The 24,861-nt window shown below is 42.9% G+C and overlaps 2 protein-coding genes across 3 annotated transcripts; one reads left to right on the top strand and one right to left on the bottom strand.

The window, feature by feature from the left end:
* Positions 1-320: 320 nt before the first annotated feature.
* On the bottom strand, positions 321-9,119 carry LOC112254879 (differentially expressed in FDCP 6 homolog). 2 transcript variants are annotated; one of them, XM_042324662.1, is made up of 12 exons: positions 8,971-9,119; positions 7,316-7,454; positions 6,911-7,095; positions 6,517-6,744; positions 6,232-6,378; positions 5,933-6,041; positions 5,455-5,642; positions 5,204-5,314; positions 4,817-4,983; positions 3,535-3,733; positions 1,059-1,149; positions 321-918 (listed from the first exon to the last, which is right to left on the bottom strand). In XM_042324662.1, exons 1-12 carry the CDS (start codon positions 9,064-9,066, stop codon positions 683-685), a joined length of 1,896 nt encoding a protein of 631 aa, XP_042180596.1. In that variant the 5' UTR covers positions 9,067-9,119; the 3' UTR covers positions 321-682. The 2 variants fall into 2 exon arrangements, with proteins under 2 accessions (XP_042180596.1, XP_042180595.1); XM_042324661.1 differs by having other exon boundaries at positions 4,817-5,004; positions 6,911-7,093; positions 7,315-7,454; positions 8,971-9,095.
* Positions 9,120-20,073: 10,954 nt separating this feature from the next.
* On the top strand, positions 20,074-23,425 carry LOC112254895 (achaete-scute homolog 5-like). The gene is made up of 2 exons (XM_024427858.2): positions 20,074-20,324; positions 22,063-23,425. Exon 2 carries the CDS (start codon positions 22,273-22,275, stop codon positions 22,930-22,932), a length of 660 nt encoding a protein of 219 aa, XP_024283626.1. The 5' UTR covers positions 20,074-20,324; positions 22,063-22,272; the 3' UTR covers positions 22,933-23,425.
* The last annotated feature ends 1,436 nt before the right edge of the window (positions 23,426-24,861 follow it).

Here is a 24,861-nt window from a genome sequence, read left to right as displayed (position 1 = left end):
GTCCATTCGAGGTGAAGGAACTCCAGGAGAATCCATCTTGTAAGACCTTTTACTCTGACACCATGTCTTGTTTTGCACACTTTGTACAAAATAATCAAATGCAGTACTCCAGGATATTTCTTAACGTAGCTCTTTATTAGCTAGATATAACTGGCATGTTCACGTATCGCCAACCAGGATCAAACTGACCATGACCTAACCATTTGGGTGGTCTTAACCAATCATAGCACAGTATGATATGGCGGTAAAATGCATCCAATTACAATTCAGTATGTTTACACATATGAATATTACAAATCATTATACATAATTCATTTCCATTTCAAACTCTTCATCCCACATGTCAAAAACAATCATCAGCCAAGTTGTCCAGTGCTGTTTTTGTTAATGAGCTTTGGTTTTCAATTACAATTAAAAAGAGGTTACAGAATAAACACATTTATGGTTCAAATTTGAAGACTTTCCTGCCATGAAAGCACCAAGAATATTAGCATTATTTTGCTAATATTATTACCGTCATAGTAATTGACCAAGTAAGGACGGGGAGAGAGAGAAAAGAAAGGTGAAAATACTCACATAAAAATACATCCTCTTAAGTAAACAAAAGGTGATATCAAATGATCTGATAGTACAATCCCAGTAGTATGTATTTACATTAACATTAGCTTGGGGGTGTTGGGCCTCAGGCACAGTCCATGTCCCCATTGGAGGCTTGAGACAGACGCCTCTCCTCTCTCCCTATGATGCTCACGCTCTCCTCACACTCCTTATCCTCTATGTTCTCCTGCTCATTCTCTCTCTCCCTCTCCTTCTCCCTCTCTCCCTCGCTCCTCTGATGGTACAGGCGTAGGCTTGAGTCTCGTAAGGAGGGCCCACGCACAACCGGATCCCCTGAGCCTCCAAGTGAGAGTCTTCTCTCTGGGATAGAGAGAGGGAGGGGAGGAGAGAATCAGAGCGAAAGCAAGAAAGAGAATGCAGGAAGGACAAGGAGTTTGACAGAGGCACCCGTTCACACTTAGCTTTACACACCATAATACTTCCCTCACAACTCAGCTCACCTCCCGGTCCAATAGGATGCATCAGTCTGTTCATCTGGACATTCCAGTGTTTGACACTAGTGCTGGCCTGCCGCAGCTTCCTCTGAGCAGTCTGAGGGAGACCATGGAGAGGAAGGGGGATGAGAGGTTGTGAGAAAAAGAATGTGAAAGGGTGAAGGGGAAGAAAATGAGAGATGTAGTGAAAGCGGAGACAGTGGGGGAGTCAATTAATAAATTATTGTGTTTTATGCTGAATCCAGAGACCACTGTGCTTCATTTTGAGATGTTTATCGGACAAGAAGGACAAAACATTGCGTGCACACTGACACACATACAGCAACTACTAAATAGTCATCATAGTGGGGGAAAGTACTGCATAACATCTAACTACACTACCGGTCAAACGTTTTAGAACACCTACTCATTCAAGGGTTTTTCTTTATTTTTTACTATTTACTACATTGTAGAACTATGAAATAACACATATGGTATCTTGTAGTAACCAAAAAAGTGTTAAACAAATAAAAATATATTTTATAGTTTAGATTCTTCAAATAGCCACCCTTTGCCTTGAAGACAGCTTTGCACACTCTTGGCATTCTCTCAACCAGCTTCACCTGGAATGCTTTTCCAACAGTCTTGAAGGAGTTCCCATACATGCTGAGAACTTGTTGGCTGCTTTTCCTTCACTCTGCGGTCCGACTCATCCCAAACCATCTCAATTTGGTTGAGGTCAGGGGATTGTGGAGGCCAGGTCATCTGATGCAGCACTCCATCACTCTACTTCTTGGTCAAATAGCCCTTACACAGCCTGGAGGTGTGTTGGGTCATTGTCCTGTTAAAAAATAAATGATAGTCCCACTAAGCGCAAACCAGATGAGATGGCGTATCGCTGCAGAGTGCTATGGTAGCCATGTTGGTTAAATGTCCCTTGAATTCAAAATAAATCACAGACAGTGTCAACAGCAAAGCACCCCCACACCATAACACCTCCTCCTCCATGCGTTACGGTGGGAAATACACATGAGGAGATCATCCGTTCACCAACACCTCGTCTCACAAAAACACAGCGGTTGGAACCAAACATCTCCAATTTGGACTCAAAATCAAAGGACAGATTTCCACTGGTCTAATGTCATTGCTCGTGTTTCTTGGCCCAAGCAAGTCTCTTCTTCCTTTAGTAGTGGTTTCTTTGCAGCAATTCACCATGAAGGCCTGATTCACACAGTCTCCTCTGAACAGTTGATGTTGTAGCATTTATTTGGGCTGCAATTTCTGAGACTGGTAACGCTAATGAACTGCAGCAGTGGTAACTCTGGGTCTTCCATTCTTGTGGCGGTCCTCATGAGAGCCAGTTTTATCATAGCACTTGATGGTTTTTGTGACTGCACTTGAAGAAACTTTCAAAGTTCTTGAAATGTTCCATATTGACTGACCTTTATGTCTTAAAGTAATGATGTACTCTTGTTTGATGTACTGCACTTGAAGAAACTTTTAAAGTTCTTGAAATGTTCCATATTGACTGACCTTCATGTCTTAAAGTAATGATGTACTGTTGTTTCTCTTTGCTTATTTGAGCTGTTCTGGCCATAATATGGACTTGGTCTTTTACCAAATAGGGTTATCTTCTGTATACCCCCCCCCACATTGTCACAACACAACTGATTGGCTCAAACGCATAAAGGAGGGAAGAAATTCCACAATTTAACTTTTAACAAGGCACACCTGTTAATTGAAATGCATACCAGGTGACTACCTCATGAAGCTGGTTGAGAGAATGCCAAGAGTGCGCAAAGCTGTCATCAAGGCAAAGGGTGGCTATTTGAAGAATCTCAAATATAAAATATATTTTGATTTGACAAACACTTTTTTGGCTACTACATTATTCATTATGTCATTTCATAGTTTTGATGTCTTCAGTGTTTTTCTACAATGTAGAAAAAAGCACAAAATAAATAAAAACCCTTGAATGAGTAGGTGTTCTGAATCTTTGACCAGTAGTCTAAGATCCTGAACATTATCTTGCCGTCACATTATTTTGCCGTCCACATTATGCTCATTCACATGCATTCCCGATCACACAGAAATGGGGCAGCAAAGGTAGTTAACCGGACTATAATTTCTTGATGAGTAGTTTCAAGTTTTATTAGTTGTATGTACAGGATACATATGGTATACCTTGTCTAACGAACTGCTTACTTGCAGGTTCCTTCTCAACAATGCAACAACAATAAGAAATAGTGAAAAATAATAATATGAAAATAAAGTAAAAGGCAGTAGAATAGAATAAAGATGTTAGCATAATTAAAATACAGAAAGGCACAATTTATAGTATAATATATCCATATGTATTGGGGAAGGGGGGGAAGGGGGCAAGTGTGTAAATTGAGTAGTATAGTAGAGTAGCTGTCGAGTAGCTTTAGTTTTATGCAAAGTAGTTCCCAGATTTGTATTTAGCAGAAGATCTAGGGTCTGATACTGATTATTTTGCACTCACTGCAATGTCATGGTCCATTCTGTGCCGGTTGGCCCGAACCTTCTCCAGCTGGTGTTGGGCCTCCTCTAAAGCCTGGGACTTGGCTACCATCTCCTGCCTGAGCTCCTGCTTCTCTCTCTGGGTCTTCAGGATGTACTGCTCCTGTTCCTCTTGGAGGGCCAGCAGGACCTTCATCTTCTCCTCCTCCTCCACCAGCAGACTGGTGGTGAAGAGAGAGAAGGAGAGAACCCTTATGCAGGGTTCTAATCACACTACACTTCAAGCCTTGTTGGAGCTCTAAAATTAGTTGGTTGGACCAATGTTAATAATGTTACAGTTACAGATTAGGGATGCCCACTTATTGTGTACTGTATTCTAAAACTTCTGTTGGTGTCCTGATTTCCTTATTGTATGTGTTGTTGACATTATGAAGGGACCAATCAGAGAGCAGGGTTATGAAGATGTCATTTTGAAGGACCAATCAGAGAGAAGTGTTATGATGATGTCATTATGATAAACTAATCAGAGAGAAGAGTTATGACCATGTCATTATGAAGGGACCAATAAGACAACACAGTTATGGGGATGAATCAGAGAACACGGTTATGACAATGTCATTATCAAGGTACCAGTCAGAGAGCACAATTATGACAATGTCATAACGAAGGGACCAACCAGAGAGGAGGGTTATGGAAAAACTAAAGCTGAGCTCTCCTAGGGGTCAAAAAAGAAAAAAACACCTTAAGATGTTCAGTTCCTGAGAAAGCAGACAAACCACAAGTAATGAGCAGAGATAACAGGAAATCGTTGGTGTTTCTCTGAGAGCAAACACGTCTACCGACAAACACAGCTGTGTGTGTGTATGACTGAGGGTTCCTTGCATTTTAGATAAACTGAGGTACAACTTCAGATTAATACCAGTGTTCATTTTGGTTTGGCTAGTTTTTGATTTGGGTTAACTTATCTTTAAAAAGACAAAATTGTGGTTTGCAGATTTCACTAAATGAAGCACACACTGTAGCTAGCAGGTCAAGGCCATCAATTCCAATGTGAAACGTCCCCCTACCTTCATTTTTTGTGTGACTTTGCGGTAACAGACTGAAATGACAGGAAACTGTGAGCACAGAGTGAGCACTAAGAAGTGTAAGACATTTACAGAAGACATGTAAGTGTCAGGGGGTGTAAGATAATATATAGTCCTTTTCCATGACGTTTGCTACCTGTGTGTATTTGTGTGTGCGTGTGTGTTTGTGCGTGCGTGTGTGTATACTGTACATACAGTATACGTGTATGTGTGTGTTACCTGGCCTGTACAAGGCGGTAGGCCTCCTCATTCTGTCTAGCTCTAATCTCCTGGTGCAGGGCCTCCTCCAGGCGAAGCTGCATCTCCTCCAGCTCCCTGATCCTCTTCCTCTGGCGGTCCGTCTCCGCATCCTTCAGGGCCATCTCCGCCTGCATGTTGTCCCGCTCCTGGCCCACGACAAACACACACTTAAACCAGGACAAAGCCACAGTTAAATCCTTAAAGATCTTTGAGTTAGACATGTATGTTGGGTCCTTCTTCTCATTGTCTCACACCTTCCTTCTCCTCTACTTATCCTTCTCACCTTCTCTTCTCCTTCTTCCTCTTACCTCTAACTTCTTTCCTTACCCAGCTAATCTCCTCCTCCTCATCTCCTTAGCTTCTCACCTCTTCAGCCTGCTGTAGCTGGTCCTGCAGGGTTCTCTGCAGCTCCTCATGTTTCTGTCTCCTCTTCTGTTCCTCCTGCAGCAGTGCTGCCTGAGAGTGCCTCTGCGCCTCCTGCACACCGATGATACCAACAAATAAAACAGAGGTTATTCTGATGCTTTTGTCACATAGCTATCCAAAGTTATGTTGTCTTCATAGTGATCTCTCTCTCTCCCGGTCTCGATCTCTCTCTCGCTCCCCCCCCCCCCTACCTGTAGGAGCTCCAGCTCGGCCAGCTTGCTCTCCTTCTCCCCCTGGAGGAGGCACAGACGTTGTAGCTCCTCCTCCTTGGTGGTGCGCCTCCTCTCCCTCTCCTCCCTTAGCTCTCTGCGTCGCAGCTTCAGGTCCTTATGCAGGGAGTTCTTCCCCTCTACACACAGACGGATCGCTGTCTGGATCGCTGCAGGAACAAAGTTAAGCTTGGGCTAGTATTTTTAGACTGGGCTAGTAGAATATGTGCCAAAAGAGCTTTATGATTTATGTCTGTAAATGTAATTTATTATTATTATTATTATTAATAATAAACTACCCTAGTTTAATAAAATATCGCATGGCATAGATTTTACAACCGTTGGCTAGTAGAATATCACCCTGGCTACTAGATATTGCCCAAAATCTACCCCTAAATGTTCTCGTGGCTTTAAAAACACAGTGTGTGTGTAGTGTACAGTAGAGAGTATGATCTCTGACCTGTGGTCCACTCCTGTCTCTGCTTGGTGTCGGGGGCGCTCATCTCGTAGGTCTTAGTTAGCGTCTTCACACAGAACATACACCTCTTCCCCTCCTTCTCTGGTAGCACCTGTCAGTGCAACCACAACACTGCAGAAAATAACCATCATAACAACAACAACTTGCACACTCCAACGTTCTTATTGTTATAAAGAATGGGGTCATATTCATTCTATACATGCTGCCATGAAGCCTTGCACTCTGAACAAATGTCTCAGCTCAGCTGTGCCTTCTATTCTACATAACCCAGGGTTGTGTACCTCCACACAACAGTTGTGGTCCAGCTCGATACAGCCTTTACACTCCTTGCGGTCCTCACTGACGTAGTAATGCAGAGTACTGGGCCGGAGAGAGAACCAGCGCTCGTTCCAGTTCCTCCGCAAGTGACCCTTCTTCCACAGATACCCCTGAGGACGGTTACATACACCCACACAAAGTTACACATGCCTAATTATATAAATACTGTTATACATTATACGTTTATTACATGCATATTACATGCACACCAACACAGACATTTCTAATAATCTTTATGTTAAAAGCACCTCTTTTATGATATTGCCCACTATCTCCTGGTAGACCTTGTCTATCGCCATGGTGACAGAGTCATTCTCCACGCCTCTGGTCAGCCTCCCGGTGTTGACAAAGTCCAGGAAGGCCCACACTGTGATGCCGCTCAGCTGCACAGGCTCCTGGGATATGAAATCCTCCATGTCCACACAGCTAAGCTCCACACTCATGGCTAAGCAGATCTTCTTCAGGAGGTATTCCACCTGAGAGGGGCCACATGGAATGAATGGGACACATAATGGGACAAATCTGAACTTGAGACAGAATCTCCCATTGACATTATTGCAAGATTTGCATGACAGGTTGATGAACGTAAGGAAGAAAAGAGGAAAATGATTTTGGATTATATGTCCAGGGCTAAGAACTTACCTCCTCTGGGGCCAGGACCAGTGGATACTTGTCTTCAGACAGGAAGTTGAAGATGCACCAGAGATGGAAGGCGTCTTTATCAAGCAGAACACCCATGCCATCTTTAGGCCGGTAGTTCTTTTTGGCACAGAGAGTCCAGCAGAACACATCTACATTCTCCTTATCAAATGTGCCCTCAACCACCTGGGGTCAGAAAGAGAGGATGTCAAGTGTGTGTGTGTGTGTGTGTGTGTGTGTGTGTGTGTGTGTGTGTGTGTGTGTGTGTGTGTGTGTGTGTGTGTGTGTGTGTGTGTGTGTGTGTGTGTGTGTGTGTGTGTGTGTGTGTGTGTGTGTGTGTCATCATCTCTGAAGTGGACCTCTAGAGCCACAGGGTCGTGGGGGATGTTCAGTGCAGTGTACAGTACCTTGTCAGTATAAATTTGTTGAGGTAGGGCATGTACCCCTGGTTGGACACCGGCCCATCATCATCATCTCTGAAGTGGACCTCTAGAGCCACAGGGTCGTGGGGGATGTTCAGTGCAGTGTACAGGTTATGAGACAACACCTACAACTCATCAACACAGAGTACAGGTTATGAAACAACACCTACAACTCATCAACACAGTGTACAGGTTATGAGACAACACCTACAACTCATCAACACAGAGTACAGGTTATGAGACAACACCTACAACTCATCAACACAGAGTACAGGTTATGAGACAAAACCTACAACTCATCAACACAGAGTACAGGTTATGAGACAAAACCTACAACTCATCAACACAAAGTACAGGTTATGAGACAAAACCTACATCTCATCAACACAGAGTACAGGTTATGAAACAAAACCTAGATCTCATCCACACAGAGTACAGGTTATTAAACAAAACCTAGATCTCATCCACACAGAGTACAGGTTATTAAACAAAACCTACATCTCATCAACACAAAGTACAGGTTATGAGACAAAACCTACATACATCTCATCAACAGAGAGTACAGGTTATGAAACAAAATCTACATCTCATCAACACAGAGTACAAGTTATGGGATGAAACATAAATCTCATCAACACAGGATACAGGTTAAAAGACAAAACCTACAAGACATGGAGAGACAGACAGACAGAAATAAATGTATTTTTTTATTTAATAAAATCTCAAAAGTTTTATGCCAGCAAAAATGTCAATTTCAACTTCCATAATTCCAGTTTTGGAGCCTGTAGTCTTAGAGCAAGGAGATGGAGGTGGCAAGACACAGGGACTCTTTGACAATGTCGTTATAGCAACGGCTGGGACACAGAGCCCAAGCCCCTCAGTGTGACTGGGATTAGAAACGTCACAATGCCTGATCCCACACACAAAGAAACACAACATCACTGACCCATAACACATGACAATACAGCACACACGTATTCACCCAAACACCAGTGCAATAACACACCACCAGCCCCCCAGAATCATGAGGGGGCTCATAGAGGGTCTGCCTCTGAACATAGAGATAGGCCTATCGCCATAGCAGATTATTGATGATTGTTTCTCCATAGTCTGGCCCATACATAATCCCAGAAATTAACCCAGTTACAGTCACGTGTTTGTTATTCTAGACTTGAGGAGGGCTGCCAAACGTCAAAACTAGGGCTGTACAATGATGGAATTAATTACGAATGTGATCAAATTCCAATAGAAGGGGTTTGATCAAGCAATAACATTATCTAAGACACCAATCAATATACAGTGCTGTGTAGCTCATGCTAAAGGACATATCACACCCACGCATTGAGCTAACAGGAAAGAGATCAGATCTTGAAAATAAAGTGTCTCATCTAATGGGGTTGACCTGACTAGATCAATAAATAAACAAATAAAACAAGTTCTGATGCCAATTACATAAAAATATAATTTTCCTAAAAACAAGGAAAATATGCTGAAAAGATTAACAAAAACAGTTGTGTAAAAACATCAATAGCACACAAACCAACACATTGGAAGGGCAGAAAGACACTGAAGAAAATCAATCCCATCCTCCCTGCTCTTTGACCCCTATACTGCCCCCCGACTTGAACCCTGACCTCTCACCTTTAGCTGGGACTTGGACACCTTCCCACTCTTCTCCACGTCCAGAGAGGTGAAAGCATACCAGATGGACTTCAGCAGTTCAGCTCGCAACTCCATAACTGCTTCTGCTCAGCTCTGCTTACTTTACTGCATCGCTGTGTATGTGTATGTATGGCACACAGACCTGTGTGTGTGTCTCAGTAAACCCCCACATCCTGCTCTCTGATAAATGGTTGCCCTGAAGCTCACTGGCGCCACCTCCAGTGCAGTATCTGTAGCAAACAGGAAGACTTTAAAGAGTCACCAAGGGCAACAGTGTGGGGTATATTTGTAACTGGCCACCAGAGGACAGCATCTGACTGTACTCCACACTGAGGAACTCAACTGCAGTGAGTATGCATTGTTGGCCATTACACTACTCTCACAAGTTAAATATGCAACTGTCCCAATACAATTCATTCTGGTTCGAGTCACAGTTTAAAACAGTTTGTTTGCATATCTAGCGCTCTTGGACCTGATTTTGAAACAACTCCAGCAAGCAGAATTTTGTATTTAATGTTTTTATTTCACCAGGTAGTCCAGTTGAGAACAAGTTCTCATTTACAACTGCGACCTGGCAGAATAGCACAATGCAGAGAGATCAACCATCTCCTTTATTGTTTTTGTTTATGTCAACAGTTGGCTTTATTATCTCGAGTTGGTTTCCTGCTGATCTGATTGTTCTCTTGTTGTTGGAAAACCACTACAGGGTCCGATTTTTGTTTGTCACTTATAAACCTCCCCGACTTCACGCGCCGACTTTCGTCTACAGCCGGCTTCGTTAGCCTTCCGGCTCGAACACACACACTGCAACACCACAGGATAATTGCCGCTCCCGAATGCAGCTCGAAGTGCTGCATGAGTTTTGGGATTTCGAGTGGTCACACCCATATTGATCAGACCACACCTCGCTGCTCCCACCAAACAGAAGCAAGTGTAGCTCCAAGGCTGTTTAAGAACAGTACGTACCGCTTCGGGGTAACGTGTTGTTCAGCACAAACTGTCACGAAACCTAGCAAACGTTGAACCAAACTGAACGCATCTGTCTGGCACCCTTTGAATATCGGAAGGCTCATAGACTTGGCAGAGGCTGCGTTAAATTTGTCTAATTAAGTGATAATGCCCGAGAAGCCAGTATTTGGAGGATATTTTGGCACTGGTGTTGTTAGGCCCGAGACGAAGTCAATATATCCTCCAAACACCGACTTCGAGGGCATTATCAATTTCATACAAGGGGTTACCAACATACTCAAATAATGATTGACATATTTTCATTAAAACCAAATAATTTTAATTTATTCATACTATTTCATCCTTTCACAATATATAGTCCTGAAACAAATGTAGGGTCGCTACCAGAGACACGACCCAGTCATTGTTCTAAATGTTCCATTACCATACTGGCTGGCAACGTTTTTTTCCCTTGCTTGCTAGCTAGCCAACTATGGCTAACTTAGTCACGTCAAACAGTGCAGCCAGAATAACAGCAAAGTAGATCCATTTGCGTCTGTTTAATCTGTTTTCTAGTGACATTTATTTGCATACATCAATAACAATGAGTTAATGATGAGCGATATTGCCTGGTTTAGAAAATGTGCCCTCTCGTCAGGACACTGTTGTTCAGAGGAGCTAGCCAACAACACAGCTCACACATTCACTTCAAACTGAAGCTGGAAATACTGCAAACTAGCTAAACTTCGTTTGACCTTTTTTCAATTGACATTTCTTTGTATATATCCATAAAAATTATGCCAGCTAATTCATGATTTCAACTGGCAGAGAAACGCTGCCTTACATGTCTGTCTCATCCCGACTCATTCATTACTAAAGGACAGTTGGAGTTCGAGGTATATACAAATCTATGCTGTTGAAAACATTTTAGTCTAAAAGAAATGTGACATAATGTCTAGATGCTTTTTATAGTGGAGATCAAGTTTATCAATTGCCTGGCTGGGCTGATGAGACAGTGGATTGCACAGTCAGGTGGAACAGAGTAAATAGGCATTTTAAGGTCATAGATTTAGCCGGTGGTAATTTGTGGAATAGTCACCGGCTGGAATGTGGTTTTAACCAATCAGTATTCAGGATTAGAACCACCCTTTGTATGATACCAAAGAGAAATCCACTGGTTTCACAACCCGCTATGTCAAATAACCTCCCCCACCAGAACCACATTGCTTACATAAAATGTGGTTCTGGATTGCCCAGATTATTATTCACTCAGACTATTGAGAAATACTTGAAGAAATTAGGAGATGGACATTTTAATGGCCAATAAATGGAGAAAGATTAAAATAACACCCAATTGACTTCCATTAACTCCTTGAAGGAGTGCACACATTGTCCCAGAAACGCCCAGAATGCACCGTGCGGCCCATTGACAATTTTGTTTTTATTCCACCTTTATTTAACCAGGTAGGCAAGTTGAGAACAAGTTCTCATTTACAATTGCGACCTGGCCAAGATAAAGCAAAGCAGTTCGACACACACAACAACACAGAGTTACACATGGAGTAAAACAAACATACAGTAGAAAAAATAAGTCTATATACAATGTGAGCAAATGAGAAGAGATAAGGGAGGTAATGGCAAAAAAGGCCATGGTGGCGGAGGAAATACAATATAGCAAGTTAAACACTGGAATGGTAGATTTGCAGTGGAAGAAAGTGCAAAGTAGAGATAGAAATAATGGGGTGCAAAGGAGCAAAATAAATAAATACAGTAGGGGAAGGGGTAGTTGTTTGGGCTAAATTATAGATGGGATATGTACAGGTGCAGTCATCTGTGAGCTACTCTGACAGCTGGTGCTTAAAGCTAATGAGGGAGATGTGTTTCCAGTTTCAGAGATTTTTGTAGTTCGTTCCGGTCATTGGCAGCAGAGAACTGGAAGGAGAGGTGGCCAAAGGAAGAATTGGATTTGGGGGTGACCAGAGAGATATACCTGCTGAAGCGCGTGCTACAGGTGGGTGCTGCTATGGTGACCAGCGAGCTGAGATAAGGGGGGACTTTACCTAGCAGGGTCTCGTAGATGACCTGGAGCCAGCGGGTTTGGCGACGAGTATGAAGCGAGGGCCAGCCAACGAGAGCGTACAGGTCGCAGTGGTGGGTAGTATATGGGGCTTTGGTGACAAAACGGATGGCACTGTGATAGACTGCATCCAATTTATTGAGTAGGGTATTGGAGGCTATTTTGTAAATGACATCGCCTAAGTCGAGGATTGGTAGGATGGTCAGTTTTACAAGGGTGTGTTTGGCAGCATGAGTGAAGGATGCTTTGTTGCGAAATAGGAAGCCAATTCTAGATTTAACTTTGGATTGGAGATGTTTGATATGAGTCTGGAGGGAGAGTTTACAGTCTAAACAGACACCTAGGTATTTGTAGTTGTCCACATATTCTAAGTCAGAACCGTCCAGAATAGTGATGCTGGACGGGCGGGCAGGTGCATGCAGCGATCGGTTGAAGAGCATGCATTTAGTTTTACTTGCATTTAAGAGCAGTTTGAGGCCACGGAAGGGGAGTTGTATGGCATTGAAGCTCGTCTGGAGGATTGTTAACACAGTGTCCAAAGAAGGACCAGAAGTATACAGAATGGTGTCGTCTGCGTAGAGGTGGATCAGAGACTCACCAGCAGCAAGAGTGACATCATTGATGTATACAGAGAAGAGTCGGCCCAATAATTGAACACTGTGGCACCCCTCCAGACGAGTTTCAATGCCATACAACTCCCCTTGTGGCACCCCCATAGACACTGCCAGAGGCCCGGACAACAGGCACTCCGATTTGACACACTATCAGAGAAGTAGTTGGTGAACCAGGCGAGGCAACCATTTGAGAAACCAAGGCTATCGAGTCTGCCGATGAGGATGTGGTGATTGACAGAGTCAAAAGCCTTGGCCAGGTCAATGAATACGGCTGCACAGTATTGTTTCTTATCGATGGTGGTTAAGATATAGTTTAGGACCTTGAGCGTGGCTGAGGTGCACCCATGACCAGCTCTGAAACCAGATTGCATAGCGCAGAAGGTGCGGTGGGATTCGAAATGGTCGGTAATATGTTTGTTGACTTGGCTTTCGAAGACCTTAGAAAGGCAGGGTAGGATAGATATAGGTCTGTAGCAGTTTGGGTCAAGAGTGTCCCCCCTTTGAAGAGGGGGATAACCGCAGCTGCTTTCCAATCTTTGTGAATCTCAGACGACATGAAAGAGAGGTTGAACAGGCTAGTAATAGGGGTTGCAACAATTTTGGCAGATCATTTTAGAAAGAAAGGGTCCAGATTGTCTAGCCCGGCTGATTTGTAAGGGTCCAGATTTTGCAGCTCTTTCAGAACATCAGCTATCTGGATTTGGGAGAAGGAGAAATGGGGAAGGCTTGGGCGATGCATGGGTAACATACACAATGCCCGGTAATATGCATTGTATGGAGTTTCTTAAAATGTTTCTTAAAAGGCCAGTGCAGAAGTTTTTTTATCTCAATATCAAATCATTTCTGGGTAACAATTACAGTGGGGCAAAAAGTATTTAGTCAGCCACCAATTGTGCAAGTTCTCCCACTTAAAAAGATGAGAGAGGCCTGTAATTTTCATCATAGGTACACCAACTACGACAGAAAAAATCCAGAAAATCACATTGTAGGATTTTTTATGAATTTATTTGCAAATGATGGTGGAAAATAAGTATTTGGTCACCTACAAACAAGCAAGATTTCAGGCTCTCACATACCTGTAACTTCTTCTGTAAGAGGCGCCTCTGTCCTCCACTCGTTACCTGTATTAATGGCACCTGTTTGAACTTGTTATCAGTTTAAAATACACCTTTCCACAACCTCAAACAGTCACACTCCATACTCCACTATGGCCAAGACCAAAGAGCTGTCAAAGGACACCAGAAACAAAATTGTAGACCTGCACCAGGCTGGGAAGACTGAATCTGCAATAGGTAAGCAGCTTGGTTTGAAGAAATCAACTGTGGGAGCAATTATTAGGAAATGGAAGACATACAAGACCACTGATAATCTCCCTCGATCTGGGGCTCCACGCAAGATCTCACCCCGTGGGGTCAAAATTATCACAAGAACGGTGAGCAAAAATCCCAGAACCACACGGGGGGACCTAGTGAATGACCTGCAGAGAGCTGGGACCAAAATAACAAATCCTACCATCAGTAACACACTACGCTGCCAGGGACTCAAATCCTGCAGTGCCAGACGTGTCACCCTGCTTAAGCCAGTACATGTCCAGGCCCATCTGAAGTTTGCTAGAGAGCATTTGGATGATCCAGAAAAAGATTGGGAGAATGTCATATGGTCAGATGAAACCAAAATATAACTTTTTGGAAAAAACTCAACTCGTCGTGTTTGGAGGACAAAGAATGCTGAGTTGCATCCAAAGAACACCATACCTACTGTGAAGCATGGGAGTGGAAACATCATGCTTTGGGGCTGTTTTTCTGCAAAGGGACCAGGACGACTGATCCATGTAAAGGAAAGAATGAATGGGGCCATGTATCGTGAGATTTTGAGTGAAAACCTCCTTCCATCAGCAAGGGCATTGAAGATGAAACGTGGCTGGGTCTTTCAGCATGACAATGATCCCAAACACAGCGCCCGGGCAAAGAAGGAGTGGCTTCGTAAGAAGCATTTCAAGGTCCTGGAGTGGCCTAGCCAGTCTCCAGATCTCAACCCCATAGAAAATCTTTGGAGGGAGTTGAAAGTCCGTGTTGCCCAGCAACAGCCCCAAAACATCACTGCTCTAGAGGAGATCTGCATGGAAGAATGGGCCAAAATACCAGCAACAGTGTGTGAAAACCTTGTGAAGACTTAGAGAAAATGTTTGACCTCTGTCATTGCCAACAAAGGGTATATAACAAAGTATTGAGATAAACTTTTGTTATTGACCAAATACTTATTTTCCACCATAATTTGCAAATAAATTAAAAATCCTACAATGTGATTTTCTGGATTTTTTTCCACATTTTTTCTGTCATAGTTGAATCAAATCAAATTTATTTATATAGCCCTTCGTACATCAGCTGATATCTCAAAGTGCTGTACAGAAACCCAGCCTAAAACCCCAAACAGCAAGCAATGCAGATGTAGAAGCACGGTGGCTAGGAAAAACTCCCTAGAAAGGCCAAAACCTAGGAAGAAACCTAGAGAGGAACCAGGCTATGTGGGGTGGCCAGTCCTCTTTTGGCTGTGCCGGGTGGAGATTATAACAGAACATGGCCAAGATGTTCAAATGTTCATACATGACCAGCATGGTCGAATAATAATAATCACAGGCAGAACAGTTGAAACTGGAGCAGCAGCACGGCCAGGTGGACTGGGGACAGCAAGGAGTCATCATGTCAGGTAGTCCTGAGGCATGGTCCTAGGGCTCAGGTCCTCCAAGAGAGAGAAAGAAAGAAAGAGAGAAAGAGAGAATTAGAGAGAGCATACTTAAATTCACACAGGACACCGGATAGGACAGGAGAAGTACTCCAGATATAACAAACTGACCCTAGCCCCCCGACACATAAACTACTGCAGCATAAATACTGGAGGCTGAGACAGGAGGGGTCAGGAGACACTGTGGCCCCATCCAATGACACCCCGGGACAGGGCCAAACAGGAAGGATATAACCCCACCCACTTTGCCAAAGCACAGCCCCCACACCACAAGTGGGATATCTTCAACCACCAACTTACCATCCTGAGACAAGGCCGAGTATAGCCCACAAAGATCTCCGCCACGGCACAACCCAAGGGGGGGCGCCAACCCAGACAGGAAGATCACATCAGTGACTCAACCCACTCAAGTGACGCACCCCTCCTAGGGACGGTGTGAAAGAGCCCTAGTAAGCCAGTGACTCAGCCCCTGTAATAGGGTTAGAGGCAGAGAATCTCAGTGGAAAGAGGGGAACCGGCCAGGCAGAGACAGCAAGGGCAGTTCGTTGCTCCAGAGCCTTTCCGTTCACCTTCACACTCCTGGGCCAGACTACACTCAATCATATGACCCACTGAAGAGATGAGTCTTCAGTAAAGACTTAAAGGTTGAGACCAAGTTTGCGTCTCTCACATGGGTAGGCAGACCATTCCATAAAAATGGAGCTCTATAGGAGAAGATTGAAGATTGAATATATCCGTCAACACACCAGCCAGCTGGTCTGCGCATGCTCTGAGGACGCAGCTAGGGATGTCGTCTGGGCCGGCAGCCTTGTGAAGGTTAACACGTTTAAATATCTTACTCACGTTGGCCACGGAGAAGGAGAGCCCACAGTCCTTGGTAGCGGGCCGCGTCGGTGGCACTGTATTATCCTCAAAGCGGGCAAAGAAGATGTTTAGTTTGTCTGGAAGCAAGACGTAGGTGTCCGTAACATGACTGGTTTTCCTTTTGTGATTGTCTGTATTCCCTGCCACATACTTCTCATGTCTGAGCCGTTGAATTGCGACTCCATTTTGTCTCTATATAGACATTTTGCTTGTTTGATTGCCTTGCGGAGGGAATAACTGCACTGTTTATATTCTGCCATATTCCCAGTCACCTTTCCATGGTTAAATCCGGTGGTTTGAGCTTTCAGTTTTGCGCGAATGCCGCCATCGATCCACGGTTTCTGGTTAGGGTAAGTTTTTAAAGCCACAGTGGGTACAACATCTCCTATAGACTTCCTTATAAACTCACTCACCGAATCAGCATATACGTCAATATTATTTTCTGAGGCTACCCGGAACATATATCAGTCCACGTGATCAAAACAGTCTTGAAACGTGGATTCTGATTGGTCAGACCAGCATTGAATAGACATTTGCACGGGTATTTCCTGTTTGAGTTTCTGCCTATAGGCTGTGTGCTTACGGTCATTGTCCTGTTGGAAGGTGAACCTTTGCCCCAGTCTGAGGTCCCTTAGCGCTCTGGAGTAGATTTTATGACTCTAATCAATTTCATACAATCATATGGTTTCAGGGTGGAATATTCTAATCATTCATTTAAACATATACATCTCATTGACAGCTGTAATGTAACCAAATGTGGAAAAAGTCAAGGGGTCTGAATACTTTCTGAATGCACTGTATATTTATAAACTGATGACAGCTTTGCACACTCTTGGCATCCTTGTTTTCCCATACTTCCGATGGTGAGACACGCTCTTCACATCTCCATCGCTCTTCAAAGTATTTATCCAAAACAGATGAGGTGTGTGTGTGTTATGGTTGGTCTGACACACTTAGATAGTGTGACATAGTTCTGTTCTTCTCTTTAAAGGGAATTACCTGTCCTATCTCACCTGTCACATTCCTTTTCCTGAACTTGTTGACTTCCAATCCCTACCAAATCTCCCACAGATCCATATGGTTAGTGAACAACATTTCCTGACATACTGTAAGTGCACAGTTGGATCATATAACCTCTGAACTATAGCGATGGGCTTACTTTGAGTCACAAAACACAGTAGTCTATGTGGCATCAGACAGTTAATTTCAGACATTATCTCGCTATGATATTAATATTTGCTGTTTACTTTTTGTTTTTGTTCGCTAAATTGAATCTGTAATCACATTCACAGGACAATATATATGATACCCAACAATTTGCATGATGTTGCTGATAAAAATTGAGTTGATGAAGTTGTAGATGTTCCGCGGTTGTTATGGTAGATGTTTGCTAGTGGTGTGAGTGTGGAGTTGTTGTACTAGTATAGTGGCAGTATTTCAGTGATTGTATTTCCCTCTAGATGGTTGAGGATCTCAATCCAGCTCCATATTTGGAGGAGGAGCACGTCAAGCAGCAACTTAATGAGAGAATATTGATGTTGTTTTTACGGGCTGGCCATTCGAGTCCACACTAATCGTTATCTGGAGATGACTGATGTTTGGGGTCTTTAAAGTATGTCGTCTGCGTTTGATGTGAGTGTGTGTGTGTGCATACGTGTGTGATGTGTGTAATAGACAGACACGGCTGCAACTCAATCCCCCTTTCCCTGACTGTCTGTGACTCAGTCCCGGGCTCTTGTGTGAACCTTACTCTTCTCTAATCACAGAGAGCACACGCTCAGACCTGTCCCAGGCCACCCTGCAAATCACATCACATTTACATTTATTGTCATTTGAGTCATTTATAATTGTTTTAACTAAATAGAAAGAGTGAAGTCAAGAAATGGCTCTCATTTTTTTAAATGGCATGGTAAGAAACAAGTGGCACACAGAGTATCTTACATGTTCAACATACCACGATGAACACACAGAGTATCTTACATGTTCAACATACCACGATGAACACACAGAGTATCTTACATGTTCAACATACCACGATGAACACACAGAGTATCTTACATGTTCAACATACCACGATGAACACACAGAGTATCTTACATGTTCAACATACCACGATGAACACACAGAGTATCTTACATGTTCAACGTACCACGATGAACACACAGAGTATCTTACATGTTCAACATACCACGATGAACACACAGAGTATCTTACATGTTCAACGTACCACGATGAACACACAGAGTATCTTACATGTTCAACGTACCACGATGAACACACAGAGTATCTTACATGTTCAACATACCACGATGAACACACAGAGTATCTTACATGTTCAACATACCACGATGAACACACAGAGTATCTTACATGTTCAACATACCACGATGAACACACAGAGTATCTTACATGTTCAACGTACCACGATGAACACACAGAGTATCTTACATGTTCAACGTACCACGATGAACACACAGCAGCAAACACAGTGCAGTGCAATCAATGCCATATAGTAAACACAATCAGATGATGATAAAGAACCATGTTGATTCAGACGATGGTTAATAGCAGAATCAGGTACTATAGCATTTACTGGGTCTGTGCATTTGCTCTGTTTAATTAATGGATCTACACTGAGTGTACAAAACATAAGAAACCCCTGCTCTTTCCATGACATAGACTGACCAGGTGAATCCAGGTGAAAGCTATGATCCCTTATCGATTTAACCTGTTAAATCCACTTTAATCAGTGTAGATGAAGGGGAGGAGACAAGTTAAAGAAGGACTGTTAAGCCTTGAGACAATTGAGACATGGATTGTGTCTGTGTGTCATTCAGAGGGTGAATGGACAAGACAAAATATTTAAGTGCCTTTGAACAGGGTATGGTAGTAGGTACCAGGTGCACTGGTTTGTGTCAAGAACTGCAATGGTGCTGGGCTCAACAGTTTCCTGTGTTTATCAAGAATGGTCCACCACACAAAGGACATTCAGCCAACTTGACACAACTTTGGGAAGCATTGGAGTCAACATGGGCCAGCATCCCTGTGGAATGCTTTCAACGCCTTGTGGAGTCCATGCCCTGTGTAAATTCAGTGTATATTTCACATTGTAGGAGAACAGGAAGAGTGTGCTTTCTAGAAAGGGGGTCCACCCAATGAGGTCCTTTATTTATTAAATATCTTCAGTGATTTCTATGGTTCTAGCTAAATGACTAGACTGTTTAATCAGTGTTGGAAGTAGAGGATTAGGGATAGGAAACAGCAAACAGTCATTCTCAGGATGAAGCTCTGTGATTCTGCTCTGAACCTGTAAACCTGGCTATTACTGCAACTGACATTTAGTGGCAGTTTGAACAGTCCCTTCCTTCAAGACAATGAACAACAGGAGGAAAAAGGAGATGATCCTTAGTTGTCAGAACAATGTAATTCTCTTCAAGACAATGCTTACTGCAGTTGACTCAATCAGCAATATGAAATTAAACACAAATCAATAGTGTAATGAGGTTTTTTTCATGCTGAATTACTGGCACTGATGCTCTGTCTCAGAGATCATTGAGTCCTGTGTGGCTCAGTTGGTAGTTCATGGTGCTTGCAACACCAGAGTAGTGGGTTTGATTCCCACTGGGTCCAGTCTGGAAAGGTACCAGAATGTGTGCCGTTGCTCTTGATAAGGACGTCTGCTAAATTTGTCTGACTCGACATTACTTACTGCAGTGTTGACAAGCTTGTCATTAATGTCAAACTATCATTACATTCTTGAATCAAACATTGGGAATGGGTGTGTTTATAAAATTCCACTTCTTTATGCTACAAACACTTTCTTCATCTCAGTTGATTTCCCAACCATCTCATTGTGGGCGGGGCGTCCAGGGGTGAGAGCAGGTAAGAGCTGGGATCCACCTTCAACGTGACACACAACTACAGAGAGACCACACCACCACGGAATACCTGAGAGGGACCGCACTGAGGTCCTGACTGCAGAGAGAGACTACCCCAGGCTGGCTAAGGACTTTCCCGTCTCCCCCCTGAGCACCTGGAGGCCTGGTACTCAATGTGGAGGAACCTGAGTCTCATCTGTTCATCTGAAGGTAAGATGGAGAGAGTAGAATGAACACATCTGCAATGGAGGAAACACATTTGACTTTTTGCATTATGTACGAGTCCATGCAAATAAATGCAATGAACTGTGTCATGTGACATGTAAATAATGCAGGATGAAGAGGTGTTAGTGTGGCCAAACAGTAAATATCCATAGTAGGCCTAAATATCTACAGTAAATATATATTATTTGTTCTGTCTTATATATCAGTAAGTTTGATTCAATGGACTGAAAAAGGATGCATTGTACATTATGCTTTAATATGATATCTTATGTTTGGTTCTATGATAATACGTAGAATGTAGATAGTATATAGATAGAGGTATATATAGATGGCGAGTATAGATAGATCATTCTTATTCGTAATATAGTTTTAGATTATATGAATACCATTGTACTTATGAATTACAAGACATTGTAATTCTGCTTGTATTACATCTATTCTATCTAAGTCCTAATACCTTGAGCAGCATCGCAATAGTGGAAACCAAGACTGTTCTCAGGGCAGACCAGGTTGTAGCTAGACATGTTTGAGTCACGTCAGGGACAATTTTAGCATTTTAGCTAACCCTATCCCTTTTTCTAATCTTAACCTAATTATCCTAACCTGCAACGATAATTCTCCTAACCGGCTGTGTAAGTTCTCCTAACCTGCTACGAAAAGTCACTTTTGCTCGTCAAAACCAGCCCAGCCCTGAGAACAGTCTTGGTTTCCACTAATGCGATACAGCATACTTTGAATGCAAAGAAAGACTCAGCATACATGATTCCTCCTCTTGATGATTGTTTTTTTCCCCAGTACTTCAAGATACAGCGTTATCTGGTGGGGGTGGTGTGTGCTTGTGTGTGTCTCTGTGTGTGTGTTTAAAATTGTTACTTCAAAAGACATATACAACTGTCAATGTTGTATACAATAACCCTCTCTTTCAAATGCCAAAGTGGTTTTGGCAGAAGTTCCACTGTCTTTGGGAAACCCAACACTGGCTTAAAGAGAGGGGAATTCCTCTTCTCTCTCTCTCTCTCTCTCTGTCTCTCTCTCTGTCTCTCTCTCTCTCTCTCTGTGTCTCTCTCTCTGACTCTCTCTCTATGTGTCTCTCTCTCTGTCTCTGTCTCTCTCTCTCTCTGTCTCTCTCTGTCTCTCTCTCTCTCTCTCTCTCTCTCTCTCTCTCTCTCTCTCTCTGTCTCTCTCTGTCTGTCTCTCTCTCTCTCTCTCTCTCTCTCTCTCTCTGTGTCTCTCTCTTTCTCTCTCTCTCTCTCTCTCTCTCTTTCTCTCTCTCTCTCTTTCTCTCTATCTGTGCAGTAGAGGGAGAGAAGAGAATGAAAGAAAGAGAGGAGAAGAAGAGGAGGGAGAGAGGGATTAGAAGATATTTTAAGATTATTGAGGGAAATTACAGTTCCGCCCACAATATTAACCCTTTCATGTGACGTTCATTGTTGCTTCTCAGAACAATTGACTTTTGATTTACAAAAAAGTCAAAGTAGATTAAAGCCAGAGTAGTCCAGAATTTGCATACTCTCATTGCAATAAAAAAATTAAGATTCTCAAGGAACCGAAAAGATCCTCAAGTGCAGCTACCTAATCCCTTACCTCTGAAGTTTATATAGCCTCACTTCATCTTTAAATACATGCAATAATCATCATTATCCTCAAAAAGTCCCTTGTTTGATGAAGGCGTCTCATTTAAATAAGCTCTAAACTTTCATCCTGTCTTAATTCACATCCACAGATCTACAAGAGGAGAGCAGAGGAGAGTGTTTGATGATGAAGCTTCACCTGGTTTCTCCTTCCACTTGAGGGGAACAAGTTCCCCAGAAAACTGGATGTCACGAGCGGAGGAAACAACAAAACAAAGTGATTCACTAATTTGCCTCTTCGATTCCTAATCCATCAATTTGTCCACAGAGGATCTCTATCTCTGTTCCTTTACACCATCAACATGAGTGCTGCCTTCTCCCACCCATTCGTAGATCAGCGGCCCACTTACCTTAACAGAGGCAGCATCCTGCCATATAGACTCTCTCCCTCTAGTGGCCACTCTGAGAACCGCACCCACTCCCATTCCCACCACCTCCACTCTGACCCTCTGGCCCACACCGTGCCCTTACTCCTCTACCCCACCACCATGGATCCCCGAGGCCTCTATGATGCCTCGTTCCGGGGCCCCCGAGGCCCCACCCTGCTCCCATACTTATCTCCCTTCCACCATGGGCGCTTCGGGGTGTATGAATGCCCCTTCGAGCCGGCGTTTCTACAGAAGAGGAACGAGCGGGAGCGTCAGAGGGTAAAGTGTGTGAACCAGGGCTATGCCAAGCTTAGGGACCATCTGCCAGGTGGCGCCAGTGAGAAGAGGCTCAGTAAAGTGGAGACACTCAGGGCAGCGATTCGTCATATTAAATACCTGCAGGGTCTGGTGGAGGGGCAGGGGAAAGGGAGAGAGGGGCATGAGGAGGAACAGGCATGCCACAGCCCCAGTTCTGCTCCATGTAGGACAGAGGACTCGGGACACAGAGATGGGGGGTCAACTCGCTCTCTCTCACACTCTTCCAGTATCTCCCCGGGGGTAGACTGTGGGGAGACAGAGGGCTCTGGGACCTAGGGGATTATGGGTAGTGTCGTTTGTGAGAGGGACTGTAGATGGACATTTGTAGAAAGGGTGTGAGTACCCCCTCTCCAAGGACTGCTCACCACAACATCAGCACAAAGAAAATAATGTAATACTTTTCCGCTTGATACTGTGTTATGTATTGGCAATGTGTATTGTTTTGTGACACTAAAATGTTGCACCAAACCACTTTGGAAATCTGATTATGTAAAAAAACAATACACTTCTGATTTTAAGATCAACACCTGAATCTCTGAGAGCAATTAATTCAATAATGCTTCTACACCTGCATTGCTTGCTGTTTGGGGTTTTAGGCTGGGTTTCTGTACAGCACTTTGAGATATCAGCTGATGTACGAAGGGCGATATGAATACATTTGATTTGATTTGAATAAGTATGCAATGTTTATTATATTTCGAAATGAGAAACTGATCACTGTAGCGACACATTACGGTTTGTTATCAAAATAAACGTTCATTTTATTACAGCGCATGGCTTCTTTTGGAAATTTCAGTGTGATATTGAGTGAAAAAACTGGAAATAAAGACATTTGACACACATAGTCTTGGAAAAGAAGCAGATTCTACAACGGGACAACTGATACTGAAAGGAAAAAATAGTTTTGGTTAAACAGTATTCATAATAGTGTTCATCTCATTGTCTAATTAGTTGTAATAGTTTGGCATAATTGTGCTCATTCCTCAGACTTAGTTGACTGATGACTCAAACTAAATTTGTTTGCGAAACGTTCATAGGCTTGGGGTTAGGCCGGAGCAATGAGTCTGGGTAGCCAGGCAACGGACTAAGGGCCTGTCACAAATGTTTGGTTGCTGTATTTGGGTTCTACATGTATATATACAGCACAAAGCCTTTCACATATATTGCACAAAGCATTAGACATGATAGAGCATGAACTGATACTATAAATAGCAAGAGTCATAAGAGTGGCAACTGTTGACTTACACTACTGTTCAAAAGTTTGGGGTCACTTAGAAATGTCCTTGTTTTTGAAAGAAAAGCACATTTTTGTCCATTAAAATGACATAACATTGATCACAAATACAGTGTAGACATTGTTAATATTGTAAATGACTAATGTAAGCTGGAAACAGCCTAGATGCCCAGCATCCTAGAGTTTCTTCTTCAATGTTGATGTTGAGAATGGTGTTTTGCGGGTACTATTTAATGAAGCTGCGAGTTGAGGACTTGTGAGGCATCTGTTTCTCAAACTAGACACTCTAATATACTTGTCCCCTTGCTCAGTTGTGCCCCGGGGCCTCTCACTCCTCTTTCTATTCTGGTTAGAGCCAGTTTGCGATGTTCTATGAAGGGAGTAGTACACAGCATTGTATGAGATCTTCAGTTTCTTGGCAATTTCTCACATGGAATAACTTTCATTTCTCAGAACAACAATAGACTGACAAGTTTCAGAAGAAGGTTCTTTGTTTCTGGCCATTTTGAGCCTGTAATCCACAAATGCTGATGCTCCAGATACTCAACTAGTCTAAAGAAGGCCAGTTTTAGTGCTTCTTTAATCAGAACAACAGTTTTCAGCTGTGCTAACATAATTGCAAAAAGGTTTTCTAATGATCAATTAGCCTTTTAAAATGATGAACTTGGATTAGCTAACACAACGTGCAATTGGAACACAGGAGTGATGGTTGCTGATAATGGACCTCTGTACGCCTATGTAGATATTCCCTAAAAAATCAGCCGTTTCCAGCTACAATAGTCATTTACAACATTAACAATGTTTACACTGTATTTCTGATCAATTTGATGTTTATTTTATGTACAAAAAATTTGCTTTACTTTCTAAAACAAGGACATTTCTAATTGACCCCAAACTTTTGAACAGTAGTGTAGATCTCACTGGCAATAATTCCAACAAGATCTCATGGTTTGACACAGTCAATATTTGAC

The sequence above is a fragment of the Oncorhynchus tshawytscha genome, linkage group LG07 (assembly GCF_018296145.1).
Source record: "Oncorhynchus tshawytscha isolate Ot180627B linkage group LG07, Otsh_v2.0, whole genome shotgun sequence".
NCBI lineage: Eukaryota > Metazoa > Chordata > Actinopteri > Salmoniformes > Salmonidae > Oncorhynchus > Oncorhynchus tshawytscha.
Note: the sequence above shows the minus strand (reverse complement) of the source record. Positions and strands in the feature narration are given on the sequence as shown.